The sequence below is a fragment of the Pelodiscus sinensis genome, chromosome 4, assembly GCF_049634645.1.
Source record: "Pelodiscus sinensis isolate JC-2024 chromosome 4, ASM4963464v1, whole genome shotgun sequence".
NCBI classification, from domain to species: Eukaryota; Metazoa; Chordata; order Testudines; family Trionychidae; genus Pelodiscus; species Pelodiscus sinensis.
The window spans coordinates 59,500,041-59,513,689 of record NC_134714.1 but is presented as its reverse complement, the minus strand read 5'-3'; the positions used below and the strand labels follow the sequence as shown (position 1 = coordinate 59,513,689).

The following is a 13,649-nucleotide window of genomic DNA, read 5'->3' as shown; positions in this document are numbered from 1 at the left end:
ATGACTGGAGAGAACATAGTTAGCTAGGAAGACAAAAATACAAATGTTGATTGAAATAGTAGTTAGGTGGGTATGGTTTGAGGGAAACACTGAAATGTTGTATATTTACACAAGAAGTCTGGGCAATAAAATGTAGGAAATGCAATTACTGGTACAGGAGATTCAAATTGGCTATTAGAAGAATTACAGAAACATGGATCCAGGCTATAATGAAGATGTACCCTTAATTTTCTTACTTTACCTCACTTTTCACAAAGGAAGATAACAAAGAACATATACATGGAAGGCGGGATGGATGCTGGAAATGTGTGTGGAAATGAAAATTACTGCAACTCAGGTGGAAGAAAAGTTAATGCACTCTAATCAGGTGGCTGGATAATTTCCATCCAGAATGCTGAAAGAATTGGCACATATGATTCCAGTGTGTTAACCAGGATTTTTAATATAGCTATTTATTTGGGGATAGTGCAATATTATTGGAGAATAGTTATTGTTATGCCTGTATATAAGAAGTGGAGAAGGAATAATCCAAGCAATTAGAGACCTATAACTATGCCTGTATATATGAAGTGGGAGAGGAATAATCCAAGCAATTATAGATGCATTAGTTTTATAAGTATGCCAGGTTTTATAAGAAATTGTAAAGCAAAGAATATTAATTTCATGGAGATAAATAGCAAAGGCGTTGTTATGTAACATGGATTAACCAAAAGTAGATAGATCATGCCAGATTAACCTGATTTTCTTTTTTGGAGACAATAGCTGATTTTTTAGATAAGGGAAGTATAACAGCTCTAATACACTTGGACTTGAGTAAAACCTTTGGCATGGAACCACATAGGATATTATGGTTAAACTCAGAAAGATGGGGGGCACTACAAGAATAATAAGGGGAGAAAAGGAACTTGTGCTTTGGTTGTGCTAAAAAGAGAATTAGATTGGAAAGAGGTTTCTAGTTCAGTTCCTCAAGAAATTTAATTAGTTGGACTTGAGAGAAGCAAAAGGCCTAGATGTGTGGGTCAACAACAGGATAACTATGAGCCTCCAATGTGATGCACCAGTAAAAAAAGGAAAATGAAATCCTAAACTGTATCAGGCAAGGCATTTCCAGCAAGATAGAGAAATATTAATGACTTTTTACAGGGCACTTATAAGACCTCAATTCTGGTCACCCAAGTTTAAGAAAAGATAAAATCAAGTGTAACAGGTGCATAAAAGAGCTAGGATAATCAGGGCAATGGAGGCCTACCTTATGCGAGGAGATTGGAAGAGCTAGGTTTGCTTAATCTAGCATAAAGAAAGCTGAGTGTTGATATGTATTTACAGAGAGCAATCATAGAGGGGTATGTACAAGGGAGGGTGGCACAGCTATTTAAGCTAAAGGACAGTGTTTGAACCAGAACAATGAACAATGAATATGCAAATAAATTATATACCCTGATGAATGTGCAAATATTTCAGTGCCAGTCTGCCAACAGTTTTTAATAAAAGTTTGCCAGTCCACAGTATAAAAAAGGTTGGGAACCACTGATGTAGGCCATCACTGATTTAAAAAATTGAAATGTTGTTTTTAGAGCAGAATTGTGTGACAATACAGACAATATCCAAAGCTTGATCCAGAGTTCAATGAAGTCAATTGAAAGATTCTAATAAACTCAACAGCTTTTGGCCCAGAACTTAGTTATGAGGATTTTGTAATATATGGGACCCTGTTTTGGTACCATTCTTGCCCGTGAACTCTTTCAGGGAAAGCATTTAAACCAATTTAAGTATCAAGTGCTTAAGCCATGAAAACTTTTCTAAGCTTTTTAAAAGTCTGAATTATTTAACTTGATCTAAGGGCTTAGATTAAAATGAGTAAAATGGTTAAAATTATGGAAGTAGCTCAAAATAAAGTGGAAAAGTATTGAAAGGAACATAATTTGGGGTGGGCAGAGGAAAGTCAAGTTAAAAACTGAAACAATTTTATTTTCATCAATACTTAACTGTTTTAAACAGTTATAGATTTAAATCTAACAAACTGATTTTCTTCAAATATTTTGTGTTTTATAGAATTTATTGAACCCTAAAAGCCAAGCTTAGAAAAAAAATAATATGGTAGAAAAAAGTGGACATAAATAATTTTTAAAATTTTCATTATGGAAATAGGAATGAACATGACATACAAGTGCAAGCCTCATATTTAAAAATATCATCATACACCAATTATACCTCATTTTGAAAAAGCTTTTTTTTAAATGTTACCTTTTCTTGCAAATGCAAGTTGTTACGCAAATGTTCTTTGACTTCTTCATCTGTGTCCCTCTGTGGAAAAGATGTGTGTTTTATTTCTGTTTGAGATTTATATTGTAAAAACATTTGTATGGAATAAATCCAGAATACAGAATAGGTATTGATTCAGAGTATTGCTATCTAATACACATTTTTGGTTTTGTGTTTTAATTACACAAATTGTTGGGAAAAATATTTGGTTTCAATGTTCAAACTATTTAAAACAATAGACCAGATCCTGAGGAGAGCTAAATGTCTGTTAAAGATCTCTCAGGAATTACCGGTAGTCCTAAAAGCAAACATTTATAAAGGGTTAAGGGAAATTGTGTGGGAAAACTGGCAACTACGTGCATGCCTCCACACCTTTTATGCCCTGCCAATGTGTATTTTACAAGTATAAATTACTGTACCCTATAACACATTTACATATTTAATCTGCAATAAATATTTAGGCATCTAATGCTTCAAGGTTTGGCTTCTAAAGTTCAATTTTACTATTCTGAAAATTATTGTAAAATTTAGACTTACATGACTGTATCTAATCTTAGCCAAAGAAATCAGCTCTTGATCTCCAGGAGTGCACATATTCAAACCAATGGGAAGCATCTTTTTAAGTGCAGCTACAATCAAAGACGTCTGTATTGAATACAAATCCCCTCTACGCTTCAATTTCTTTCGCTCTTGGTCTTGTCCTCCAGACTACAAGTAAAAGATCCATAGGTAACTGATTATGTAATTTACCTCTAATTACATTCTTTTCTTACACGCAAAATAATTCCTCGCTGTTCATGGTTCAATCAGGCTACAGTAATGGATATACCGTAGTTATATACCAAATACTTAGAAGTGGTATAATAAAAACGAACTGTATAGTTTATATGGAAAATGTAAAAATAAACGATAGTAATACTTATTATTTTCATAATACTTACCTAGTTTTGTATGCATGTACATACATGTAACTGTAACAGCTGTGTCTTAGAGACAGTTTGAATCAGACATGTACATATAACTAAAAATGATTCCCAATTATAATAGACTACTTGTTTGTATTTTTAAAGAGACAATTCAATTTTTGTTGTTTAATTTCTTTTAAGGATTATGCCAGACAAGATTTTCCAAGGTCATAGTTCCACATACATGAATGGGGATAATCTGCATTGCTGCTGCTTGAGAAAGATGAAACTCTAAAAGACACAGAATTAAATTCAACCAAACACTAAGAAGTGTTACAGCCATAGAACCGGACTGTGCTCGCTGGGTTGTAATGTAAGTAATTCTGTAATAACAGGAAACTAAACCATCTGCAACTTTGATCATCTAAGGAACTAGAGAAAGACAGTCCTAGGAAAGGGACGTTAACACAACAGAATAACCAGATTAGCCAATGTAAAATATTATTTAAAATAAAACATTAAAAAGCATTTCTTCATTTGATTTAAGATAGCAAATCAAAGCTTTTAGCAACAGCATTGTTTGTCATAAAACAGACCCACACGGTTAATGAATTTATGGTAAACAATGACAACCACCACCACAACATATATGGCCCAATCCTGAGTTCCAAATCTAAACTAAACTCACATTGAACTCAATGGGAATTTTTCTGGAGATTAGAGCTCAAGATTGGACCTCAGCATATGAAAAACTACAAAGAGCAGATGCTTGGACTTAACTCTCCACATCCTCTTCCCTCTGTAAATTAAATGCTAATGTCCATTGTGTGCACATTATACTGTACAGTTACATATAAGGATAGAGTAGCGACAATTAAAACACATCATTTGCCAGTCATTACCAGTTACTGTAGATATCATTTACCATAAGAATAGAGGAAAATGGTTGTAACCTATATTCCACTCTATAGTAAATTTTGGCCAAATGCTGCCTTTCAAATGGTGATCACTTAGGCTAAGTGACACTTAGGCTAAGTGTTTAGCAATTCAGAGGGTACACAAAGTGGATGTGGTTGCCTTTCTTAAGGGACTAACAGCTGCAAGAGAGTATTTTGCCTCAAAGCTTTGTTTTTGGAAGTGCCTTAGGAAAAGTTTTCTATAGAAGCTTTGATGTAACAGTGTTACATATACAATGACATTATTTTGTTTTCTACTTTGATAGCAGACAAACAAATGCCACAACGTATCACTGGGACTCAGTGGCGTCACTATGCCTCTTAAATATTATAGGCAACTTAAGAAGAGGAAGACATAGTTTTTTTTCACCTGGATTCTTGGGAGGGATATTTTACCCACCAAAGTTTCATTATTCTCAATTGTGTTTCAGATTGAATGATGTGTGAGAGTAACACAAACACATTTAAAATCAATACATTTGGAAATGGGTGAAGAGGTGACCCATTCTGCCTTCGCCAGGAGACTTCTGCCTTCCTAAAGAGGCACTGCAGGAAATACTCACTCCTGATGGTAAATATGCAAATAGAACCAGGCAGAGGAATTTACACTATTGATATAAACAGTACCACCCTCTGTATGGATAGATATCTATATAAATAAAATGATGGCTTTGCTAGATATGCGTGAGACTAGAAAAAATGGATGTATTTTGTTCAAATTGTTTGCAATGATAAAACACATTTTTTCTGTCACTTCTCAGGTGAAATACACCAGTTGTTTAGCATCACTTGAGGACACTAAAATGTAAACTGCTGTTGCTAATGGAAAATGCCTAGAGATGTCAAGGGGAAAAGGGCTGGTCAACTGACCTAGAAGAATTCCATATATATTATGAAGCAAAGGGAATTCATGTAGGCTGAATATAACTGCCAAAAGTGGCCAGGATATTGGATGTTAATATCCATAATTCTTTCAAAATTGTCAGAGTTTTTTCCTAGAGGTCTCTCATCCTGGTGCTGATAAAGCCTACAACTTGGTAAGATCAGATATTATTATGATGATGTTTATTATTAGATATTTTTTTATTGTCTGTATTATTAGTGCCTAGGAGCTCCAGCCTAAGGTCAGATGATATAAACTACTTCACTTCAGAAATGTCACTTGAAAGATGGAAAGGAAGATGAGCTATGAAGAGCTCCTTGGGGAACAAGGAATCTTTGAATAGAATAGGTAAAACAAAGTGGGTATTGTCCAAACACCCATCCTGCCACACAACAAAAATTTATACTTCATGCAATCCTTCTGGTCATCAATGGGTAGGGGACACAATGGGGGTTTCTCTGGTACAATATTTTATCTTTATATTTGTCTTAGAAAGTCACAAACCAAATATTGTATGTTTCCTATAGTGCTTAGGAGGTGCTCTCCTGATGAGTGATTCAACATATTAAACAAGGAAACAGAAGGCAGAAGAAGTAGAATGTAGACCTTATTAATTAGTAAGTAGAATAATGGACTACATTTTTACATTGAAGGAGTATCTGGGCCTGTTAAAGGGGGTGGGAAATCAGCTGGTCTGATCAAATAGGGCCAATTTTGAAATAACAAAATTTAACACAAATGGAGCCTGTGCCTTCCCTTTGTGACGCCACTGCTATGATCAATGGAAAGAATGCTTAGAGCCTGGCTGTCTCTAAAACTAAAACATAAAAAAAATCATGCATTTTGACCTGTACCTTTACTTGCATGGCCTGTATGAAAGAAAAATACAAGGAAAAAAGTAAGTAAAACAGATGAAACGATGAAAGTTTTACAAGTTAGTAATAAACAGAACCTAAAGCATCAGGAAAGTAACTAAAACAAATTTGTGGCTAGAACAATATGCATCGATGAGTGTCTAGTTACATGTCATTTTAGTGAAGTAATGATTTATTACTTATCTTAATTCCTACCAAATAATCTATCTTTTAAATGTATGAGTTGCTATTTCTCAAACATATGACATACTGAATAGTGATAGTTGTATCAGATATGGATACATTCAATTAGTCGCAGCATCCATATGCTAAATTCTAGGTTTCTCTAATTTAATATAGGAGGACTGATTTTGGACTCTGTACCACCCAACAGGGAAGAGTATTTCAATACTCAGAAATATTTTCTATTTATTATTATTATTATTATTAAATAAGAACTTGATTGTAAGAAAATTAGTCTTAGGATAAAAGTGAAAGACAAGCTTTACAGTAAATATGCAGCCAAATATTGCATTTTATTTATAAATTAGTATTCTTATTTTATAACAAGAAATTCCAATTTCTTATACATTGTTGGCAAAAGTCACATCCCCTATCTCTTAACTGTACCTCTCTCACACATACTTTTAGTTTTTAATAATCTCATTTTAAGCATAACAATTGATACCAGGATTTTATTTATAGAGTAAATTAATTATTACAAAGTTAATTAATTGTTAAAAGTCATGATATTAGAATGCCAGGCAAAATTAACGTAATATAAATAATAACTATTAATAAATAGTATTTAATGCCCATCCTCACCCATCAGAAAACTAATTTAATCAACAGTCAGTTGAGGAATGTTCCTGAGCATGAGAAAATAATGTAATAAAAAACTTTGTGCAGGTTTAAGGAAAGTACTTTACATTATTTCAAGCTTTCTCCCTCAACTACTTGGTTATCTAAGTGTCCTTGTCACACACTAATAAGCACAAAGACCCTTATTTTGGGCCTTGTAAGACTGAGGCTTAGCAATGATTATACATGTAATACTTTGAACCATATTATTATTTCTACAACTTTGAACTACCATAAATTAAATCTTTAACCCTTTTGGGTCTTGCACACTTTGTTCCAGCAAATGGGAACATCTTCAATGAAAATTTTACCTGAACAAGGAAAATGAGGCCCTTACATGCTCTGAAGCATGACATATTAGAAATGTAATAAATGGCTTGTAGACCATTCATTGTTTAAACTAAGTCATAGAAACAAACAGACTAAGAAGGCTGAGTAGATTCAAGGGGATGATATAAACATTTTTGAAATAAAACACTAAATAACATGACATACTAGAGTAACTATGAGATTTATAAACAGTGTTATATTAGAAATAGAACCAAACTAAAAATCTGGATACAGACACTCCTGAAATTTAGGTTTGTCTAACAAAACAAACCTGGATTTCATGACTCTGCAAAGGACCTATAAAAACACTTAAGATGCAAGTTTTATAATGTGGACCCCTCCGATATGACTTCAGTAGGAGATGCAAGTATTTAGCAACCTTGAAAATGAAGCTACTTATGAAGGTACCCACAAATGTACTTTTACACATAACATTAAGCACCCTAATTTGAAAAATTGCTTCTATACGTATTACACACTTATGCATATTTCACATACATGCACAGGTATATGTGTGGGAATTTATATAGATTATGTGCAAAACATAATATAGAATATTTATATCTGTAAAATTATCAACAAGTCTAAGGAGGTTTGGAAAAATAATACACTAGTGGAGTAGAATGGGTTTAAATAATCCGTTTCAAAACTTTCTCTGTCTCAAATCTATTATTTCAATGCAGTCCAAGTAACCAATCTCTCTGATTCAATAGTCACTAACTTACCATTCCCCTCCGAGCAATCTGCTGCCATTTTTTCAGAAAAGAAAAATTAAAAACTTGCTCAGCTTTAAATACATTTATCTTAATAAAGATTGAAAACTAGAATTGTATAGTAAATATACAGTGGATGCTCTATCAAATTTTAAGTTGCAACAGAGTCATCTGTCAGAAATTGTGGATAAATCTAATATTAAAACTTTATCCTCTACATTGTCTCTATTCTTTCTTCAGACAATAAAAAGATACATTATCCCATTTTTACATAAATATACATTATATATAAGTATTATCACATACATTGTAAATACTTGCCCAGAACTCTGGTTATATTTAAGGAGTACAAAACAGACTTTAAAAATGGGAGAAAGGAAAATAAAGTCACTTTTGTATTCCCCTGCTTATTGACTGTGCACCAATCCAGGCCCTGGAATTTAGAGCAGCATGTGGGCTGCTCAAGCTTGCACTGGTTGTTAATAATGTAAAGTGCAAAAGCAGCAGGTGCAGAGAAACCCCAGACACCCTAATTTTTATTCCCACTTTACCCTGTACATCAATAGGCAAGAAATGAGCTGGTGTGGGAATGTCTACTGTAGGTCCATACCAACAGAGGTTACTCATTTAGCAGCTGTACTGACATGAAATCTATCAGCTGCCAGCACTGTGGCATGAAACAGTCACATCACAGGAAACAATTTGGGCCAATATAACTAACATCTGTGTTTATATAGCATACATATACACTTATTTATATGCCACATTTAATAAACAGTAGATCTAAATTCCAGCACTAAACACAGTATGATGAATGATGACACAGAAAGGAAGTGGAAAGTTGTGAGCTCCTTGGTATCAAAATACTGCTTACATTAAGGTGAATGTTAAAGTGAGCAGCATTATGAAAAAGAAGTGCTGTCACATAATTTACTCTACTGTTTAGCTGCTAAAACAACAAGAAAATTGCAAACTCTATAACCAACTATATTCCAGAACTGATAGAATTACAATTTTTCCATATTTTAAATATTAACATCTGTTTCCTATTAAAATGCTCACTTATTTTAGCAATATTATTGAAGACATACAAAGTATGTTAAGAAACATTATTTATTTCTACCTGTCATGAATGATATGTTAAAAATACTTAAATTGGTGCTGCATGGGTATCAAAGCATGATATTTTATTCATCACAAAACAAATGCCTATCTACAGCAATGAATTGCTCTGCAATCACTCCTGCAATTATGGTATCATATAAATAAAATATTTAACCATGAACAATATAAACCATTAATTAAATTAATACGTTTGTGGTAAATATTCACAAACCACAGAATCACTATACTGCAATATTTGCTTATATTTTTGTATGCATTTGGATAGAAAGATTCCCTCTCACATCTATACACACACACACACACACACACACACACACACACACACACACACCCCTCTGAGCATGAGCACACATATACATACATAGTATATTGTGTATTATATATATATATTATATAAAAATAACTAATGAGAGATGAACAAAACATGAATCTCAAATTCAAATCTCTACTCATTCTATGTGGCTATTTATTTGGTTTTGAACTCCTCTAATTTTGATCATGGACTAGAGCCAACAATAGATAGTATGTATTTTCTGTTTTGCAAATTCAGAAGTGGCTGTAATTCCCAAAGAAAAACAGTTCCAGTGACATTTCCTCTATTCTTGACAGAAGACATTTTGTGTTATTTCAGCCTTTCTGGGATAAAATAATCAAAGCAATTACTTAGAATACTTCGGCCACAGCAAAATTACACCAGACCCTTAATTTGGCTTTAAAACAAAGCCTCAAGTCTATTCAGAACCTAATCTGGAGCGAATTCAGCCCCAATTACTGCCTCCTCATCTTATTTCTAATATCTATCTATTTTAGAAATGAAATGTCTATCCATCTGCTTGTGCAAAAACTCCTCCTAAACGGTAAAAGCTAGGGCTACTAAATTTGGTAGGTAGCTTCCTCTTACCCTAACTTAAAGCAAGATCAGGGTTTGGTTGTGCCAGGAACATAGGAAGTGGTGGGAATGGGGTTATTTCCCACAACATAGAAGGGGAGGGGCAGAGAAAGGAGGGACACGATCCTCACACTCACCAACTGGGGGCTGCAAGTTGGGATGGGATACTGTAGAATGAGCACTGGGGACAGCCACATCAGCACAAGACTGACTGCCTGGGGATGGGGATCTGCATGTTACCAGCCACATCACCTTCTATGGGTAAGGTTCCCCTCCTCCCATGCAGCTAAAGGGCTTGGGTATTACCTACCCCCCAACCCTGCTACAGAGCCTAGGATTTCCTACCCCTTTCCCCACCTATAGGGGCTTGGACGTTCCCCTCCCCCACCACTTCATATGGAGATTCTCTCCCACTGCTGTGAGGCTCCTATGGGGCCTAGCGAATCCCTTCCCCTCCAGTGTGCAGCCCCTCACGGGGCCAGGCTGAACCCTCTTTCCCCAACTCCACACCACTTCTCCTACCATCCATTTCTTGAGTTAAACACCCGAGCAATGCTGGGTTAATTGACTAGTATTTTATATACAAAGTTATATACAATATATAAATAGGAATATATTTACCCAATGTTGTTCAGGTCCTTAACTCAAATAAGTTTTGTTTTTCTTCATTTAAATCATTGTTCTAGAGCGGGACTGGGGATGAGGGGTTCAGTATGCAACCTGCCCAAGGGCGAGAGCCCAGCCCTCTCTCACCATAGCAGTTTGGGGCCAGGTGAGATGCACCTGTCCATGGCTGTTGAAGTTCCAGCAGGCACACCCAGGTGAGGGGTTCATATCTTCCCGGCAGGGGGACAGACAGACACACAGACAAACAAACAGACAAATTCTCTGAAATATATACCAGATAGTTGTATCTTTCTCCACCCCTCCCCTCTGCCAGCCCAATGAGATTACAACTGTCCTAATCTCCATCTTGGGACCCTTGCTGCCCCATTGTGGTCATTCAACAGTATAACTCTCTCCTACCAGACCCCTCCCTTTCCATTTTATGAGAAACAATCAAATTCCAGGCACATCCCATTATCCTGGTACAACCAAATCCTAACCTTGCTTTAAATTATAAGAGGAAGCTGCATACCAAATTTGATGGTCCTTGCTCTTCCCGGTTAGGAGTTCTGAAACAAATGAACCAATGGAAGGACACATAGACAAACACTTATTTCTAAAAAATATAGTAAGAAGATATAGTATGTGTGTATCCATCCATCTATCCATATACCTTCCCCTCACTTATCTGTGGTGATAGCCATGTGATAAACTGCTGAGCAGTGCGATAAACTGCATTTACTATTCACTTCTTCCTACCTCACCTATACTGTCATCTTCCCATTCAAGATCATACAAACATTTCAAAATCACTTAATTGGCTTAAGGTAGCCACTTTTATAAACAATCAATCAAAACCAAAAAGAAACAAATCAGCTTCCCACAAAAATGTTTCATTCTTTCTTCTGAATGTGGAATTTGTTCTCTCAGGATATGTCTACACTACAGCGTTATTTCGAAATTGCTTATTTCGAAATTGCTTATTTCGAAATAATGCATCTACACACAAAATGCATTTCGAAATAGGTTTTTGCTATTTTGAAATAGTGCGTCCACACTGAGTGGACGCTGAATTGCATTTAAGGCCGGCCAGAACCAGGTCCAGCAGGGCATCAGGTCAGGAGTTACTTTGTGTAGCTGCTGCTGCCTGAGGCTATCTGAGGCTTGTGCTTAAAGGGACCTCCCCCGGCCCGGACAGCTGGAGTGGCCACCAGGGCACCCTGGGAAGGCTGGAGGCCCCCTAATTCGAAATAAGTGTCCACACAGCACTTATTTAGAAATAGCTATTTCAAATTTGGTATTATTCCCTGTGGAATGAGGTTTACCAAATTTGAAATAAGTGCTCTGCTATAATTTCAAAATAGCAGTTTGGCTGTGTAGATGCTAGTAAAGTTATTTTGAAATAACGGCCTTTATTTCTAAATAACTTTGCTACGTAGACATACCCTCAATTATACTAGTGTCTTGACAGTCCAAACTTTTCAAGGGGGTTGGGGAGTGGGAAGAGACACAATTTAGTTTTAGTCTTAGTAGGTCCCAAAATGCTGATTTTTAAATTTATGACATGTCTGTGTTTAAGAGAAAAAATACATGGTAATTTACAGAGGTTTGTTTTTAATTAGAGGTATACCCTTTCTGTGTTTTTGTGTCTCTTGCAGCTAACCTACCTTAGGTACCATGAGTCCACGTGGAAAGATATAAAAATATAGTTCTGAGATGCTCTCTCATGGTGCTCAGAACTGTAAGTCACCACTCTGCCACCACAAGTTCTCTTTGCATCTAACGATGTGGATTGGAGAACTAAGTGAGAAATTGCCTGAGACCAGCATGGTAACTGATTAAATTTTAGACACTAGAATACACGTTTTGTTTTTATTTCTAATTACTTTCTGTTTCTATTATCCTTAATTACTGTGACTTAAATATCTTTTCTTTATAAAAATTTTTTTGCTTTGAGCACATCATCACCTCAGTTCTGTGTATTGAAGTGTGGTCCTCAGCTAAACTAACAGGCTGGTGAGTACACTCTCGCTTCGGAGGCAGTGACATGGGCAATTCCTTTGAATATCTAGTGATACCAGCTGGATACTGCAAAGAAACACTCTTCCAGGGGATTTGGAAACTGGAATTCACTGAATGTTACCTGCCAGGCAAGATTGAGACTGGTATAGTCTCAAAGAATATGCTTTTGAAGCAGCTAGACTGTTGTGGCAAGGTGCTGAGTCAGCTGACACACAGGCTAATCTCCACCAAAGCAGTCTTTTGCTGAGGCAAGAGGGGTAATGCAGGGGCTTATGGTTCTCGTAACCCTGAAAAAACATCACAAGCCCACATCTATATTTTTAAAACCTTTACAGAACATTTTAAAATAGGCTTTCTGCTAATATGTGACACATAAAATACAGCATAATGTTTTGTGATATGAAGGTTTCATCAACATTACACTGGAATCAATTTGTGCAATTCACTTATGGATTTGCTGTTGAGTACTGCGACATTCCTCAACTCATGCCAATGAAACCTTTAAGCCACACAACTGTACATTTTCTCCATCACATGTATATCAAACTAGATTTTTCAGGCATCAGCCTGGTATCTGGGCATGCTACAAAAATGAATAAATCAGAGATGAATGCTGTCAGTAAAAAGCAACAAGGCAATATATAATATATATGCTCATATACACATAAACAGCTATATGCAGAGGACGATCCCATTCTGCTCTATTACAATAAACGGCAAGATACCTAGTGACTTCAGAGGAGAAAAATCAGGCTATAAATGTTTCCTTGAATAATTTTACACAATATTGAACTTGTAATATACTAAAAAGGCCACATTGCTGCTTTTAAGATAAACATTCTTTTGTACATGTAATCTTCCTAATGCTTTTTGCAAATGAATTTTAATTGGTTTTCTTCTATGCTTATTCAGCAAAAATTTAATCATAAAATGTGATATGTGTAACTAGTTTCAGCACAGAAAGCTTCTGTACATTTATCATCAAGAAGCAAATGCATTTGTGTGTGCTCTATCAGCACAGAAGCAGCAAATTGGTTATATTTTCAGAGCTATTCTGACTAAATATCAAAGTGAAAAATATGATTCAGGTTTAATTGATCTTAAAATGTTTAACTTACTTTAGACATCTTGCTCTTGCTGTCTCCTGTTAAAAATGCCAAATTGTTGATTTCATTCTGAATCACAAAATTTTGTTCTTCTCTCTTGAAGTTCTAAAACAAAAATTGCTAGGAAGTTGATGTCA

General features: G+C 35.4%; 1 protein-coding gene across 20 annotated transcripts in view; it reads right to left on the bottom strand.

Moving 5' to 3' along the window:
• RYR3 (ryanodine receptor 3) overlaps window positions 1-13,649 on the bottom strand; it is a 527,532-nt gene that overhangs the window by 73,003 nt on the left and 440,880 nt on the right. For 11 of the 20 annotated variants that reach the window (XM_025189447.2, XM_075927046.1, XM_075927047.1 and 8 more), the window contains 4 exons: window positions 13,525-13,617; window positions 5,861-5,875; window positions 2,800-2,970; window positions 2,245-2,304 (listed from right to left, as the gene is read on the bottom strand). In XM_025189447.2, coding sequence (XP_025045232.1) covers window positions 2,245-2,304; window positions 2,800-2,970; window positions 5,861-5,875; window positions 13,525-13,617 — 339 coding nt within the window. The remainder of the gene's footprint in view (window positions 1-2,244; window positions 2,305-2,799; window positions 2,971-5,860; window positions 5,876-13,524; window positions 13,618-13,649) is intronic. The other 9 variants (XM_075927052.1, XM_075927053.1, XM_075927054.1 and 6 more) reach the window with 1 other exon arrangement.